At 44.0% G+C, this 18,361-nt stretch overlaps 1 protein-coding gene across 1 annotated transcript in view; it reads left to right on the forward strand.

The window, feature by feature from the left end:
• LOC130194988 (spondin-1-like) overlaps nucleotides 1-18,361 on the forward strand; it is a 98,205-nt gene that overhangs the window by 71,153 nt on the left and 8,691 nt on the right. Inside the window, exons 7-11 of the mRNA XM_056416214.1 lie at nucleotides 381-445; nucleotides 6,691-6,892; nucleotides 11,105-11,245; nucleotides 11,757-11,832; nucleotides 14,291-14,473. Of these exons, the coding sequence (XP_056272189.1) occupies nucleotides 381-445; nucleotides 6,691-6,892; nucleotides 11,105-11,245; nucleotides 11,757-11,832; nucleotides 14,291-14,473 (667 nt within the window). The remainder of the gene's footprint in view (nucleotides 1-380; nucleotides 446-6,690; nucleotides 6,893-11,104; nucleotides 11,246-11,756; nucleotides 11,833-14,290; nucleotides 14,474-18,361) is intronic.

Here is an 18,361-nt window from a genome sequence, read left to right on the forward strand (position 1 = left end):
AAATCCACCGTTTGTCCTGCTGCGTTCGGCCTAACGAAAAGGTTTGTCTGATGCAATGATGGATAATGTGTTGTGCATAAGGTGGCCATAATGCTGTAGAGAGACAATGGGAATGTGGCTCCCCGCTAGAATAACACTATCGGCAAAGAGCCATTTTGTCCCGAAAAGAGACTGATAAGAGTCTCTTAAGCTCCCGAGAAGTGGAGCACACTTTGCTGCCCTTGGATGAGAGTACTCAACCCTCAGTCATATCAAATTGTCAATGTTGTCCTTTTCTCTCTCAATGTCTCTTTTATTTTTCCCTCACTTTATAGTCATCCATTTAGAGACACATTGCCTCATGTATCCCTCTCTCTGTCTTTGTCTCTTTCTCTTCACAGGGAGATGAAGTGCTTACCGTTATTAAGACGAAGGCTCAGTGGCCGGCATGGCAGCCGCTTAACATGTAAGTATCACTTACGCTGAACTTCACACATTTCATTTATTTACACTACACACATACACACACATTTCATTTTCATTTACACTACACTACTGATGGCGCCGCGAAAGGTCGCCTCGGTGTGTTGGTGCGCGATGTTTTTTATTGTTTTCGTTTTAAATACTGTTTTCTGCTGGGATTCCCAGAGCTCTTTCACCAGAGAAGAGCTCTTGAACATCAGGGGAACAACTCCAGCGGATTTACTTCCAACGTTTTTAACTTCTGTGGAGTTACTGGACATTTTGTAAAGGTGTGCTCACCTTCGCCACGTGGTGAAACGCGGCGGAGAGGAACGTTCGGGGCGCTTATGCGGCTACGGAAGCGGGATCTCGTACAGCGCTGCGGGCATATTTCTCTCAACGTCCGCTCACTGTGCAACAAACTGGACGAACTCCAGCTGCTGGTGGGGAGAGACAGAGACTTCTCCTCATCCTCCGTTCTGTGTTTCACGGAATCATGGCTTAGTGGCTCGATACCAGACTCTGCGCTCCAGCTCGCTGGCTTCCAGCTGTTCGAGCGGACCGGGTCTCGGAGCTCTCCGGTAAAAAAGGGTGGAGGAATCTGCTTTTACCTCAACAACGGCTGGTGCAACGACGTAACGGTGATTCTACAGCACTGTTCGCGGACCTGGAATCTTTATCATCCACTGCAAACCCTTCTACTCCCACGTGAGTTCGCTTCATTCATCCTGGCGGGTTTACATGCCGCCGCGGGGAACGTGAACGAGGCACAACAGACACTCGCTGAACAGATACGGGTGTGGGCGGACCTTCCCGGACTCTTTAGTTATTGTACTCGGGATTTTAACAAAGGAAACCTCAGCCACGAACTCCTAAATATAGACAGTTAATTAAATGCCCTACCAGAGAAGAGCATTCTGGACCACTGCTACACAACAATCAGCAGGGCCTATCACGCCGTCCCTCGAGCTGCACTGGGAAACTCTGACCACGTCATGGTTCATCTGATTCCCTCATACAGGCAGAGACTAAAGCTCTGCAAACCTGTGGTGAGGAAGTTCAAGAAGTGGACCAGTGAGGCTCTGGAGGATCTACGGGCGTGCTTTGACTGTACTGACTGGGATGTCTTCAGGACTGCTACCAACAGCCTGGATGAGTACACAGAGGCTGTAACTTCCTACATCAGCTTCTGTGAGGACAGCTGTATTCCATCCAGCTCCAGGGTGAGTTATAACAACGACAAACCCTGGTTCACAGCGGAGCTCAGGAAGCTAAGACTGCAGAAGGACCAGGCATTCAGGAGTGGGGACAAGGACCTGTACACAGAGTCCAAATACAGGTTTAGCAAGGCGGTGAGAGATGCTAACGACTGTACTCTGAGAAACTGCAACAGCAGCTCTCAGCAAACGACTCTGCTTCTGTCTGGAGAGGGCTCAGGCAGATCACCAACTACAAGCCCAAATCACCCCACTCCATGAACAATGTGCTTCTGGCAGGCGTGCTAAATGAGTTCTACTGCCGCTTTGAAAGACAATGGAGCAGTCCTGAGACCATCCCCACAGCCCCACCAACAAGCCACAGACCATCAGCCCACCCTCCCCAGCCCATCAGGGGCTCACACCTCTGGAGCACCCTCCATCAACTCAGCGACGCCCCTCGTCATCCTGGAGAGAGCAGTCAACAGGCTGTTTAAAAAGCAGAACCCCCGCAAAGCAGCGGGCCCGGACTCCGTCTCCCCCTCCACCCTGAAGCACTGTGCGGACCAGCTGTCTCCGGTGTTCACCGACATCTTCAACACCTCCATGGAGACATGCCACGTTCCAGCCTGCTTCAAGGCCTCCACCATCATCCCCGTCCCCAAAAAACCCAAGATCACAGGACTCAATGACTACAGGCCCGTCGCCCTGACCTCTGTGGTCATGAAGTCCTTTGAACGCTTGGTCCTGTCACACCTCAAGACCATCACCGACCCACTCCTGGACCCCCTGCAGTTCGCCTACAGAGCCAACAGGTCTGCAGACGATGCAGTCAACATGGCCCTTCACTACATCCTCCAGCATCTGGACTCCCGAGGAACCTGCGCCAGGATCCTGTTTGTGGACTTCAGCTCTGCCTTCAATTCCATCATCCCGTCCCTGTTGCAGGACAAGCTCTCCCAGCTGCACGTGCCCGACTCCACCTGCAGGTGGATCACAGACTTCCTGACCGACAGGAAGCAGCACGTGAGGCTGGGGAAACACGTCTCAGGCTCCCGGACCACCAGCACGGGTTCCCCAAGGCTGTGTTCTCTCCCTCTGCTGTTCTCCTGTACACCAACAGCTGCACCTCCAGTCACCAGTTCGCCAAGCAACTAAAGTACGCGGATGACACCACCCGCATGGAACTGATCTCTGGCGGGACGAGACCGCCTACAGGTGGGAGACTGACCACCTGGTGACCTGGTGCAGCCAGAACAACCTGGAGCTCAACGCTCTGAAGACAGTGGAGATGGTTGTGGATTTCAGGAGGAATGCAGCCCCACCCGCCCTCTCATCCTGTGTGACTCCCCCGTCGACGCTGTGGAGTCCTACCGCTTCCTGGGCTCCATCATCTCCCAGGACCTCAAGTGGGAGCTGAACATCGGCTCCATCTCCAAGAAGGCCCAGCAGAGGATGTTCTTCCTGAGGCAGCTGAGGAAATTCAACCTGCCAGGGAAGATGATGGTACAGTTCTACACGGCCATCGTTGAGTCCATCATCTGCTCCTCCATCACCGTCTGGCACCCTGCAGCCACAGCCAAAGACAAGCGCAGGCTGCAGAGCATCATCCGCTCGGCCGAGAGGGTTATCGGCTGCAATCTGCCTTCCCACCAGGTCCTGTTCACTTCCAGGTCACTGAAGCGGGCCAGAAAGATTGTCGCCGACCCTCCCACCCTGGACACTCCCTGTTCGAGTCCCTCCCCTCGGGGAGGAGGCTGCGGTCCATCATGACCACGACCTCCCGCCACACCAATAGCTTTTTCCCGACGGCGGTCGGGCTCATCAATGGACCCCGGGACTGACTGTCTGTCACCCCCAGGACTACCACCTCTTCTTCCACCTTCCTCTCTCCTCCTTCTTCCCGCTCCTTCCTCTTCCTCCCTCTTCCTCCCACTCCTCCTCCCTCCTTGCGTTGATTGTTGTTTGTCATGTCCAAATGTTGCACCTTCCACCAAAAAAAAATTCCTCGTTTGTTTGTGAAAACATTCATTCTTTGGCAATAAACCTGTTTCTGATTCTGATTCTGATTCTGATACACACACTTTGCATTTTGCACACTGTCTATATTTAATATTTTTATATTTAATTTAATTTGTCATTAGTATTGTGTATTGTGTATGCATATATGTTGTATATATACATATATATTTTATTTTATATTTTACTTGGTATACTTCTTGTATATATCAACTTCTTTCATCCCTGTTTTTTATCTTTTGTTTTATATTTTATTTTTTATTCTTATGTGTTTAGTTTATTGGTGCTGCTACTGTTACGACAAATTTCCCCTTGGGGATGAATAAAGTATATATCTATCTATCTATCTATCTTAATGTCAGTTTCACCGAATGGGAGAGGTACTTCTGGGAGATATGGAAATTCCAATAATAACCAAAAAAAACCAGGAAATCAACCTTGAACAGAAAAAACCCCATTTGTTTTAAATGTTGCGCTATATATCCTCAGTGCTTGTTTCGACTTGTAATGATTCGGTCACATTTAAAATTTCAAAAACTAAATAATATTACTTTGGAAACTCAGTTAGGTTTAGGCAACACAACCACTAAGTTAGGTTACACCCCTGAGTTAGATTTCAGTAATAAAACCTCTTAGATATGTTTCATAAATAAAACCACTTAGTTAGATTTCAGTAATAAAACCACTGAGATAGGTTTCAGCAAGTTAGTTAGGTTTTAGCCACAAACCACTTAGTTAGAATGAGGCAACACAACTTATTAGTTAGGTTGAGGCAACAGCACCACATAAGTAGGTTGAGTCAACAACAACACTTAGTTAGTTTGAGGCAACAACACCACTTAGTTTGGTTAAATCAATAAAATCACTTAGTTATGTTGAGGAAATAAAACCACTTAGTTAGGTTGAGGCAACAAAACTACTTAGTTAGGTTGAGGTAACACAACCAATTAGTTAGGTTGAGGCAACAAAACTACTTAGTTAGGTTGAGGCGACACAACCAATTAGTTAGGTTAAGGCAGGGATTCCCAAAGTGTGGTGCGCGCACCCCTGGGGGTGCGCGAGCTGCCTCTAGGGGGTGCGCGAGAGGAAAAATGTAATGGTGGTCTAATGGTGTAATAATTAATATTAAACATTCTCAGGGCTCTCAAGTGTCATTTCGGTCTTAACCAGTGGCGTCCCTAGGCTAAAAAACATCCGGGGCTAAAGCCCCGGATGTTTTTTAATTAGCCCCGAATGTTAATTTAAAAAAAATTAGAAAAAAGATTTGGCACACAAGTGGTTAACACCTCCAGGTCGCACGTGACGTCATTCACCCAAAGCAGCGGAGTCAGACTGGCAGCAGGCGCACGTAACAGCAAGCTGCTGTCTGAGAGTGTTTCTATGTCCACAAATTTCGCTGCTGCACTCTTCTGGACTAAGCCCAGCGCCGCCGCTCCCATAACGCGCATATTATCACAAATACTACATCTCCATAATTCAGCCCATGTCGAATGATAAATGGAAACTATATGTGACAACATGATGCATAAATCTTTAATTAATACAACCTTGGCGCGAATCAAAAAGACCTGATCTTGATAATGAGCGGTATCGAATGCTCATTAGCTAGATAAGTGCTTCACAGTTAAAAAATGCTTCGGGGGTTAGTGGGCTATGCCAAAGATTTGGGTTTCTTTGAACACTTCAGGAGTTTACAACATAGCACTCCTTTTATACTCAAATAAAGATTAATTACAACTTTTATGTGTAAGTAAGACATGTCTATTTAAAAGTTCACAGTGTTTTTATTTTGATGTCGCTCCTACAACTAAGGTAATACACACGGGATGCTATCTATTCCCTCTCTGCAACTATCTTTTTTCAAATATCCTCTACTGTTTTTATATATTCCTGTTTCTTTGAATAGGTAGATAGTCTAAAGATAATGTGTATGTAAGAGTATCTTATATTTAGTATATAAGAAAATATGTATCATGAGAAACCGTGTCAAAATTAATTTGTGTTGGGCTCCTTAACATTTCAGCATAATACCAATACAACTATTAACACAAATGCTTATGCAACACAGTATAATGATACGAATGATGTGCATATAGTGATTGTAATATTGTCATGTACATTATGTGTGTAAATATGTGTCTGAGCCTGATGAAAACAGCTGCCAAGTATCTTATTTGGCCCGAAGCTGCGGTAGCGCTTGCCAGACGTCAGCAGCCGTAACGGTCGGGGTCACTGGGGTCACTGTCAACAACAATCGCTGTAAATGTCTCGGATGGCGGGCAGCTCACATCCACTGAGCTTGATCTTGAACGACTACAAATAATCCTTAATTGTTTTATAATTTCTTCTTTTTATGCAGCTCTTAAGAAGCCAGGCTGAATAGCCACATATACTCTATATCCTGTGCACTCCTTGGAATTCGCTCAAGAGCAATTAGAAACCCATCTCAGTTCTAGCCTACAGCACTGCATGAGCTCAAACACACACACACACACACACATGCACTAATGTACCGTATCTTTTACCAAACATCTGTTTAATTACGCCTCCTAGCGTTGTCTGTCATTCGCGATACATTGTGCCGCTATTATTTTCACTAATGAGAACCTTTGCGCATGTGCACCCACACACACACATGCACGATCACAACTCACTGTGGCCATGAAATACAAGTTCATTTTGTTCAATTTTGCATGCAAAGTTGTCAAGTTGTTATGTCTCGGTTAAGACGTGATAATTAAGATACCAGGGACTGTTTTTCAAAACTTTAAATTACCCTATTATTAAAGAGGTTTTCTGGACATTGAGAGAGGACTTTTTATCATGAGCTATTTTCTGCCGCTAAATGGAATTTTCGGAAATCAATTATCCAGCAATTAGCAGAGGTTGAGTCTGTCACAGGTCTCGACATTAGAGCCATTTCTGAGTATTCAACAAAAAGTTGCTTACTTATTATAATATTAAAAATGGAATTGAATTATCTGGAAAGCACCTTTTTATTTATTTACGATTTTTTTTTCTTCCTTGTCACCAGGCGAGCGGCTCCATCAGCCGAGTTTTCTGTGGACCGGACCCGTCACCTGATGTCCTTCCTCACCATGCTGGGGCCCAGCCCAGACTGGAATGTCGGGCTGTCGGGAGAGGACCTCTGCACCAAGGACTGTGGCTGGGTCCAGAGGTTGGATACGGGCCTCATTCCCTGGGATGCAGGCACTGACAATGGTGTCACGTATGAGGTAAATCTAGCATGACTTAACTGGTTAATTCATAGGTATGCTGGCAATTGTAGAAACCTGGGCATTTTATCCATCATCATCTTAGATTTTGGTCCTCGTCATTTTGGTTTTTGCAACTGGTAAGTGACCATTATTTGACTGAGGAGTTTGGAGACGCAGTATATCACTCTGATAGCGCTCTGTCAATAACAAGCTAGCCCCGCCCTAACGCATATTCCGCTCTATGGTCTGTGGTCATCATTTATAAAACGAAGATCATACTGTATTGAAGAAGACTTGAAACTATAGATTGAGACCATAAACTCATGTTTATAATGTTACATGTGAAAGGTTCCTGTAATTCTTTGCCTTACGTGATAATTGTTTTCATTTGTGGACTATTTTGTTGATTTTAAAAATGTTGCTTGATCTTTCAACATTTGAGTTGTTATATTGCAAGAGCAAGAAGTGTATTTGTCATTGGAATAATTCATTAATCAAGAGAGAAGTAGAGTTATTTTCTAATAGACTTCTATACAAAAACAAAACAGAAACACTTGGGTGCCGGCAACAGCCATGGCCGCAGGTAGGGATGAGAATTGATACGATTTTAACGATTCTGATGCCTTATCGATTCCTGCTTATCGATTTGATTCCTTATCGATTCTTTTATCGATTCTTATTGGGCAAGGGGTGAAAAAAAGAGCACAAACGGGTTTATTTACATTAATTTTCTTTTATATAATTTTCTATAATGCTGCACACACCATATACAGTATGTATACATACACATTTACATTTTTTTAAATAACCAAAAACATGTATACATATTCCTCTTGAACTTAAAATAAAACTTACATAACTTAAATAAAATGTATTCTGTTTAATTTAAACATGTTCCTAGAAATTACAGTGCTCCTTCCTTTTTTTTAAAGGGTATATGAACTGAGCTGCCAAAAATGAAACTAGCAGTGGCAAATACCAAGTGTGCAACCATCAATTGTATGGATCATCAACAATTCTTGTGCAGAAAAATAAGCATGTCTGCTTTCTCCGGGAGGATACGCGATCTCTCAGGACTTAGTGTCTCCAGCCGTGGAGAACACTCTCTCAGATGGGCTGGAGGATGCCTGAACACAAAGATATGAGGAGGTGTACAAGACGTGCTAGCTGTAGCCTGTGACCCAGACAGACTACCAGCCTCTGAACCGGTCTGACTCTGAACCTCATCAGCTAAATTGGACGGCAATGGAGATTATTTATATAGTGAAAGCTGGTTTACACAATGAAACAAATGGCACTAACAAAATCGCTGAATTTGCTGAGCTGACATAAAGCCACATTAAGAGGGGAGGCAAACACGACCTCTGCCTCAATGTAGGGGGCTGAAAATGGAAGATTCTATAGCTAAGCTAGCGTAGCTATATGCTAAATTTAATAATGGATTAAAAATCGATATGCTCAGTTTAATAATGGATTAAAAATCGATATGCTCAGTTTATTAATAGGTTAACACGATAACGTGAACGTTTGCTGATAACACACGCCCTCCGATAATTAACACCGTTACGATCAAACATTTCTCAAAACTGGACTTTCAATCCAAACGTGAAGTGATCAATAATGGGAGACTAATGCTGGAGCTAAAATGTATGCTTCAAACGAAGGGACAGAAGATAACTTGATCGACTACACACAATAAAGGCAAATTGCTTCACACAGTGAGTGGTTGTGATCACTTTTGAGGAGTTTACCTTGGACAGAAAGAGATGAAGCTGAGCTGCTGCTGCATCGAACACATGACATTCCTGTCATTTAATTCCATGCTGTGTTCAAATGCTTATTCATATTTGTTGTATTTCCTCCCTTCGACGGAATAGACTTTTTACACATGTTACAATTGGCGTAGTTGTCATTTTGTCGTGTGAAATAGAGCCAAACTTTAGAACGCTTCTGCCTAATTGCCATGTTTGCTGCAGTCTGAAGAAGAAACCAAAAAAAATTGCTCATGCGCAACGCCACAGAGGACCGTTAGCAGAACCGTTAAAGAATTTGGCTGACGATCCCAAACAATCGGTTCACAGGGAACCGGTTCTAAAACAGAACCGGTTCTCGATGCCCATCCCTAGCCGCAGGCATTATGGTTTTGGGTTGTCTGACTTAATTCATCCCCTGTGCTTCCTTTTGGGATGTTGCTGACTGTACTTATGTGTCATGGAGAGGCAAAGTCCCCCTCTTCCGAGAGAACTCTTATTTTGGGAGAATATATCTACGCTATCAACATGTGTTTGTATGTGTATTACAAGTTATGACATGTTGTCGGGACAATAATTAAGGCAGTTGAGTCACATCTTCAAAACTGAAGATATTCAAACATCAGCATTTCCTCCCTCTCACGATTGACATAAATGGCTGATTTGTGAGCTGAGTAATAATTCCAAAGGTTTCAAAAGGTGTGGCAGGAATCCACTTTGCAGTCAAGTCAGAGCCGTCAAATAATCACAAAACTCACTTTATGGAAGAAAAAGGGCAATCTGTATTAACATGAATGGATATGACAAAGTTCACTCCAGTAATGTGCACTGTGCTACATGTATGTGAATCAGTCATTATGTAAAATGTAACAAAGTACAACACAACTATGTGGCTCAAGCATTGCTTAAACAGTGCGCTAGGTTTACTGGTGCTGAATGGTCTTTTTAAACTACAGTTTCCAAGCATATAATGGACCATTACTCTGGAAAGTGTTCCCTGAAAACACACTGTGTCCATTTACCACTAGATAATGCATGAGGTGCTATATTACAGCAGACATTGAATCATTGCCACCTACGGGCAGAGTCATGGAAGTACAAGTCTTTCTTCTTCTACCTTTCACAAAGCAAAGACTTCTTTCTGCTTGCAGACACAAAATGTGTGGTGTGCAAATGTCTCCCGCATGATGTGATGGATGTCCTCTGTACTTTTTCAACCAAAAAGTCAGAGAAGATACTTTCAGTAACTACAAAGGGAATCATCAACGTTGCCAGAGATGAGATTGGAAATCCATATCTCCTTCTCATACTTCCGCCTTGGATGTCTTCCTTCTTTTTGTCTCATTCACTACTCCTGCGTATGTTAAGTCGGTTTTGAAACTTCAAACCACACTGAGTTGACCTGTGAGAACAAAGAGAATGATTCATGTGAAGGAAAGGAGAAGAAAAGAGGCCCCGCACCAGATGGCTGATGGTGACTCTTCAGGGCTCTTGACACCTACCTATCTCACCCGTTTTGGTCAGACTGAAGTATAAAATCAAGGCAGCCATTATAGTTTTATTACATTTTATTCATTCTTGCTTGCTTACTTAAATGACTGCCGCTCTACTGTTCCCTTCCCCTCGAGAGAAACCCTGTTGTTCTCTTGCACAGACATTGTACGCTTGGTATTGGATTAGTATTCTTGTCCCACAAATAATTCCCACGTCCTAAATTGTGTCTGTTTAACTTTGAATACTTTTACCATTGTTGAGTGGAAGACACAGACCGCCCTCCCTCGGGTCATATATCATATTCAGTATACGGTACAAGAGCAGATGTTTTCCTCTAGGACACCAACCATTCCAACTCCAAGCGACCATTTGCTCAATTCTAATGTGGGAAGGTGGGGAATACGCTCCCTTCAAATCATTGTCATCTTCAAAGGTAGCATCTTATTATTTGCGCTTGTTTTTCAGAATGGACACTGGGGTCTCGACTAGTTCCGATAGCGATATTTTTTATTAACTTTAATCAGTTGTTTTTTGTGGCTGCCGGGGGGCAACTCAACCAGCTGTGAGCACAGCTTTGACATATTATCACCTTATAGTTTTAAGATATTATGACAACTGTGTTAGAGACATGGCATTATATTTACATATTAAGCTGTCAAGGAGCAACATTATTTTTTACAACATTAAACTTTGTTTTGGTCTCCAGTGGGAAATATCTCAAACCGTGTCTGTCAGTATTTACTTCGGCTTCTTTACCTAAAACAGCCCTTAGTAGCTGAAAAACAGCGCTGATGAGGGCAGTAAGACTGAACCAAGACTGTGAAGTTGCAGGCGGCAAATTCAAAACAATGAGCTGAAAAGTGTTAAAGCGGTGTGCAGAGCTAAGGGCAGTCTGGCGATTGTTATTTGTGAGAGTATAGCAGCTTTAACCTTTGAATATTGTACTTGTTTGCTCATTCCCCCCTTTTTTGTTCTTTTTTTTCAGTCACCGAACAAGCCCACCATTCCTCAGGAGAAGATTCGACCCTTGACCAGTTTGGACCACCCCCAGAGCCCGTTCTACGACCCCGCGGGAGGGGCAATTACCCCTGTGGCCAGGCTGGTAGTGGAGCGCATTGCTAGAAAGGTACGATGCAGTATGTAAAAATAGGTATGCTCGTATTAACTTTTTACAAAGTGTCCAATGATCTACAACCATGTTGCCATAGCCACAGTTAAGCATCATGTTAATAACCTACACAGGTGACTTTATTGTGTTTTGTTATCATGGAAAATGAATATGTGGGAGAAATGTCTGATAATGAAAAGAAGTATACATTATGCTTACTTACTGATAGTTTTCATGCTGAAACAAGACTTTTTTCCGTGACTGCACTCTGTTGATCACAATTACCTCAGAAAATAATTGCAATTCCATCACAAAACAGAACTCTTGAAATACCATTTTTAATTCAATTCAATTCAGTTCATTTTGTATAGCCCATTCTCACAAATTACACGTTTGCCTCAGAGGGCACATACACATACACAGCCAATGGTGATCTAGTGATCATCTAGTGAGATAACAGTGTAATAATACAAGTATTTCGGGAGGAGCTTTGGATGAATCTTCGATGAGTTTTCCCTGTGCGTTTCAGGGTGAGCAGTGCAACGTGGTCCCGGACACCATAGACGACATCGTGGCTGATATTGGACAGGAGGAGAAGGAGGAAGGTACAGTAAATGCACACACCCGCAGAAACCACATGGGACGCAGCCCCGGAGACGGATCACCGGCTAGATAGCCTCTCCTTCTCCGGGGAGCGCCAAGGAGTGAGACGGAGGGACCGTCGGACCCACCGGCCCGCTGTTCAGCTTATTTTCCGTCGCCGGTGTAGCATGAAAGCGTGGTGGAATTTGCTCGCGAACTGGCCGCAAGTTATCTAGCTAGCTAGCTAGCTTGTTCATTTCCCCACGCTTTAATATTACCCTGGTTACAGAAAAATTAGCCCAACAAAATTAGCCCTCATCTGGCGATAGCAATGTGTTTTCTATTAAGTTGTTGACGTCGGAAGTTAGCCCGCTTCAACGGTCGCAGTGGCAACGATACATATCTAAAAATCGCCGCAGCTCTGTCCATCCTGCGATGTTCATTTGGTTGGAAAACGTCTTTTTACTCCCATTTAATTTCTATAAACACACCTTTTACTGGTTACAGTTCCTCAGGTAATAACCCACACAAGATACAATGGATTCGCTTGAAGGGCTTGACAGAGTGTTTTCTACCGACCCTGTCATTACGTGATATTGCATTCCTTTATGTTCTTTGAACTCTTCAATTCACTCTGTGTTTGCAAAACATTCACGTGAACTATTATCCACTTACAGACTGAGCGGGGATTTATGTGCATGTAATGCTCCAGGACACACACACATAGCTCATTACAGACACAACGGGTTTAAATAGAGGCACAGATGGGCTCAGGTCAAGTAGCAGAACACTCAAGACAGCGATTCCCGTCCCGTATTAAACACACTTTATATTCCGCCATGCATCACAGATCCTGTCACTCTTGGACAAAGATGTTTCAGCAGTGCTGCATACGAAAACTGTTTGCGGCCGCTACCTGAGAGTTTTATCTGTAATTTAGTAAATAACCACAATGAAAGAAGGAACCTAGTTTATCTTTCCATCTCACTTTCTCTTTTGCTGTTATGGCGGGATACGTAGAGAGACCACAACAGAGAATAACATTTAGGATATTTGCAACCACGTCTACAATTATTTTGTATTTAAATTCACCTTTCAAAGTAAAACTGCCCAGTCCATGATTTTTAAAAACATAACAAGGACACAATGTTCACTGTTATAGTATTCCATTAGTTTAGCTACAATGTCCACACCTCTTAACTAAAGCAAGGAAAATCATTTATGGGAAATATGTGTCATTTAAATTATGTTGTATTATTTGTTTAAGATGTATACAACTTTTCATGAATGACTTGTCAACCAATCAAACGAACGTTCCCATACAACCAAACTACATCATAAAGTACGAATACTATTTTCTCCGTTTGTTTTTTACATTTCACAAAAACATTTATAATCATACTCCGCTGAAGTCTGCATGGGGAAGAGTGTCAAACAAAACGTCCAGACTTTCCCCGGGAGACCTCTGTTCATGTCCCGTGTGAAATAGAAAGTCAACGTTTACTTATTTGAAGTTATGTGCGTAACCTAAATTAGTGAACAAACATATCTATCTACCATGTTTTTAAGAAGCATAACCATGTTACCAACGAATTGTTATTCTTTTGCTTGAATTTACAAAGTTAACCACATGTTTGAAAGTGCGAAACAATGCAGAAAACAGAGGTAAAGAGGTAGAAACACTTGATTCCAACATGAGTTCTTTTCTCGCACCAACCGGTATCAGCTCTGTGACCTTAACCCCGTGAAATGAGCCGTCCCCTGACTGCTTGTTAACCAGCAGACGGGCTAAACAAGAGGGACCAGTGCACGACGTGTTTGTGTGGTACATCGGGCTCTTTGGGCCCATTTTAAGTGGCCTCCAGAAGGGCGCGGCATTTTGCCCACGCTGCAGAATTTCTTAACAAGAATCTCCCGTCGCCTAATAAATGTCTTCCCTCGGTCAGTCATAGACCATTTGCTCCTTTCCCTCCTCTCTTGCTCTCTGGCCCGTCCTCTCGTTCTCTGCCGCCTTCCGTCTCCTCTTTTGTGAGATGACACTACGGAGACGAGGCCGGTCCCGCCGCGGAGCCTCGCTGCTTTCACTTCTTCTTCCCTTCCTCTCTGTGGCTCCTTTGTTCCCTCTTCCTCCTCTGTCATTCCACGTTATCCGGGAGAATTGCTCCCCCGCTCAAGGTTCGTCCCCGAAGCCCCACGATATAGTCTCTCTCTCTCTCTCTCTCATTTTCTCTGGCTCTCAGAGCACTTATAATTGAACCCCTACTACTTCTTGGCGCTCCAGCTTCCGCTGATAATTGGGGCGAGACATTCACAAATCACACGCTCCTCTCCCTCCCCTCGGAGGTCACCACTGTGTGGCCTCTTGTGGTCCAGCACCTTCAGTAATCACCTGTGGGTACGATGTTAAAAAATCGGCGTCAGCCCAACGGACCTATCGCTTTGTCTCTTTCTCCTTGTTAACGACCCGTGTTTCTCTTTCAGATGACACACCAGAGACGTGCATCTACTCGGGCTGGTCTCCGTGGTCGGCCTGTAGCAGCGCGACGTGCGAGAAGGGACGCAGGATGAGGCAGAGGATGCTGAAGGCCCAGCTGGACCTCAGCGTGCCATGTCCCCGCACCCAAGATTTCCAGCCCTGCATGGGGCCGGGATGCAGCATTGACGGTAAACACACACACGGAGATACAGTTCAGTGGCCTTATGAGAAGTAGAGGTCGGAGGGTGTACAGTTGTTAATCACTGCGCCTACTGGGGAATTGTAGGTAGATTAACAACTGTACCCCCTCCGAGGTGGGAGAGTATTGCACTCGTTACATCAAATGTAACTGCTCTTTAATTACCTTCGCATTGAAAATGCGGAAGGTTATGTTTTGATCGCCGTGTATTTATGTATTTATTTATATATATGCGTGTTACTCGCATAACACAAAAAGTATTAAACCGAATCGCATGAAATTTGGTGGGATGATTGGTTATTATCCGGGGACCATTTGATTAGATTTTGGGATCGATTGGGTCAAAGGTCAAGGTCATGGTCATGAAAAGGTCAACATCTTCTTGAATCGCATGACATTTGGTGGGATGATTGGTTATTATCCGGGGACCATTTGATTAGATTTTGGGATCAATTGGGTCAAAGGTCAAGGTCATGAAAAGGTCAAAATCTTCTTTTTACCATAGCACGGTCAATACAATTGGCATGCAACTAATGCCAACATTTTCATAATCCAATGCCCAATCTTGTGATATGCGAAGGTATGATGATGATGATGATGATGATGATGATATATTTATTTGTCGTTTGCCAGAGTACAGGTACAAAAGCATCGAAATTACAAGAAAGGGTGGAAAAGATTTTAGCACAACATGAGGGGGAGAAGAAGAAAAAAAAAAACCCACCCCGCTATGCCCCGAGAGGAGTACAATGTGAAAAAGGAAAAAAACACACATACATATAAGCACATACATTTTAGACATAACTTGCAACAGGTAGAGGGAGGGTAATCAACAACTGGGTGATCTAAGATCTAAGCCCATCCATTGGGGCAGACACCCGCACGCACAAGCAGCAGCCAGCGCCAACTCAGCAGCGCCGCCACTGGCCCGTGGTCCGTGGGGTAAAAAGCGGGGCGTGGGGATGGGGCGGAGTGGGGTGGGATCAGTGTTGGTAGTATTATGTGTCGGTAAATACCATTATTGTCCTCCCACAACCACCACAACCCAAGTTCCAAAAGATCAAAGTTCTCAGTCCGCGCCATGGAGTGGCCCCTGGAATGGCTTCAAAAGAAAAACAAAAAAAGTGTCTGTAGGTGTCTGAAGTTAGGAGAGAGGGGGAGTTTCAGCGATCTTCAGGGAGTTGTTGTTCCAGTAACGGCCTTCGAGGAGAGTTCAATGGATAGGAGAGGTCTGGTTAAAGATAGGTGGTTTTGTCTTCCAGCAGCTACATCTCCATTTCGCACCTGCTATTCCACCACTTCCCGATCAAAAAATTCAATCGATCCAATTTCGTTTTTTTAATTTGAGGGGTTTTGCGGCTTTTTTCTAAACCAGTCCGCCAAATCCAAACGATAGCCAAAAATCAACCAAAGTTGAAAACCCTGTGTCATAAGTTCCTCCGATGATGCTATCGTCCTCCACGAGTCCTCCTCCACCACCGACCTACACACGTGCCAGCAGACGTCCCAGACAGGACGGGCAGTCCGGCCAGACGGTTGTCAATTCAGTTGAGCAAGCTTCTGTCTGAGAAGACCCAGGTGTCCAGATGATGCGTTGAGGGACCAGTTGATCAGGGAATCGAGTTGATGAGTGAGAGAGACAGAGCGAGAGAAGCCAAGCAGGAGTGAGGAAGACAAGACAGGGAGAGAGAGGAGAAGCCCAGGAGAAGAGGAGGTATGCGCTCTACCGAGTGCCCATTCTAGTTCCCTCTGCAAAGGGCCAACAATGGGAAGCCGTCTTACACTCATGAGCATTACCACTTGTGAAATTTATGGAGATAATAGTTATTCGTCCAGCAGTAACCGAAGTGACTGAAACACTGAAAATACTGCATGATGGTCGGTCAGCAACGCTATCTACGGATCGTAGCGGTTCATTCTTTAAACAGGATGACTTAGAGCTGCACAACATTGGGGAAAAAACAGATATTGCAATATTTGTTTTTCTCTGCAATATATGTTTTGATATAAAAAAAATAAAACAGGAATATACAGTATTTATATGTATGCATATATGATCACACACCTTCCTATAGCGTTGTGAATACCCAAGCAGCTTTATGAGCAGGACATCATTTATTTTCCTGCAGACAAAAGATTTCATGCAAATCAGATGCGACTGGGCACATTTACATCCATAATCTCAGTGAATACCATTCTAAATTGAAAATGTTTGCAGCCCTGACATAATTAGTGGCTTACCAAATATCCTCCATTGTCCTGTTTTTAATAGTATCCTCTGCACGAGCTTCGACCCCATACAGAGCTGGAGACAGCTGTGTATTTCACCCGTTTTTTAAAATGAAAACAGTCGTATATTGAAAGTATTTCTCATAACAGGGAAACCGCTGAGAGCGAGTGTTTGATCACACACAGCTCTCTGAAGCTCGGCGGTGTCGGCAGGAGTCGGGTTATTGTCGGATATTTCTACAGACATGGAGTCCAATCTTTCAGTTGTGTTCGGTGTCCGCCAAACACACGTCCACCAGTTATATCCGAACGTCTTACAAACGTTCCGCCGTCACACAGACAGAGCGCTTTCTTATTAGTTCATCCCAGAGAAACAACTATAACAAAAAAATGTGTCTTCATGACATTATATATTTCATAATTGGAATTGCAGGAGCTCCGATGGACCACAGTTACACACCCATACTTAATGTATTTTCACAGTAAACATCAACTTTGTTTTTATGTACACTCCTGAACTGTTTGAACTCTATGCTAAAAAAACAAGAATTGTATGAATATAAACACGCTGGTATCATTGTCTTCTCCGCACAAATTGGCATTAAAACATATTTTTTTTTTGCTTGTAATTCTCGTTTTCCTTTGCTCAGCGAGCCCTCAAAATAATAAGCAGATTAAAGCTCCGGTATTTATCTCGTCGTGACTCAAACCCAAAGTGGATGGTTCATTTTGCTGATCCGCCGGTGGGAACACAAAGCTGCCGCCTCGCTTATATTTCACGGCCCAGTGGAATTGTGTTGTGTGGCCATTGCGCGACTATTGGGATCGTTGTTGTGAAGGATTATGCGGCGGGTGCCTGAAGAGAACGGGTGAAACAGATGGAGCCGGGGGATAAAGCCGGGAAACTCAGTGAAGCCCACACACACACCTAGCAGCAGCTGTGGTTACATCGAGAGGATCTGTCAGATCAAAATACAAATCTCTCATCACACAGATTTGTGTACCCCGATTACTTCACGGAAACATGGCACATTGTGTGGAGCGGCTGGTGGCGCCGAGCGCCCTCCTGCATTCCGGGATGCCGACTGCAATAATTAAATGTGTTTGTTTGTCTTTTGACTTGAAAGAACTTGACCCGTCACGTTGTTCTGGTGGGGGTGATGGGACTTGTTAATATAAATCTTAAATATTGAATGCTCTTATGTGTTCGTCAGGTTACTCAAGTTCAGAATAACAACACGTTGCAGCTGAAATATGTGTCTCTACCAGGCATCCACATTTGATACACGCTTTAAGACTCGAGGGTTATTGCGTTCATTAAGCTGCACAAACAAAGTGTTGATGCCAAGACACGAGCAACAACTAATAAGCAGAGATATCGCTGAACTTGTACTTTTTCCTGAAACTTTTCACACTGATTTCCTAAGATGTTAGTTTGATGTCCCGCCACGAAACAAACGCACCCATAAACCAAACCCAAATTTCTAGTTGTCAGTTTGGAACAACAAACAAATGCTATCAATCATCGGTTGAGTGGAACTTAGACTGTCCAAGGCTGACTGTGCTTCACACACACACACACACACACACTCACCCGTTGTTATCGATATATATCTGACAGCAATGGCTTCTTGCTCCGTAGTGCCTT

The sequence above is a fragment of the Pseudoliparis swirei genome, chromosome 6, assembly GCF_029220125.1.
Source record: "Pseudoliparis swirei isolate HS2019 ecotype Mariana Trench chromosome 6, NWPU_hadal_v1, whole genome shotgun sequence".
Taxonomy (NCBI): Eukaryota; Metazoa; Chordata; class Actinopteri; order Perciformes; family Liparidae; genus Pseudoliparis; species Pseudoliparis swirei.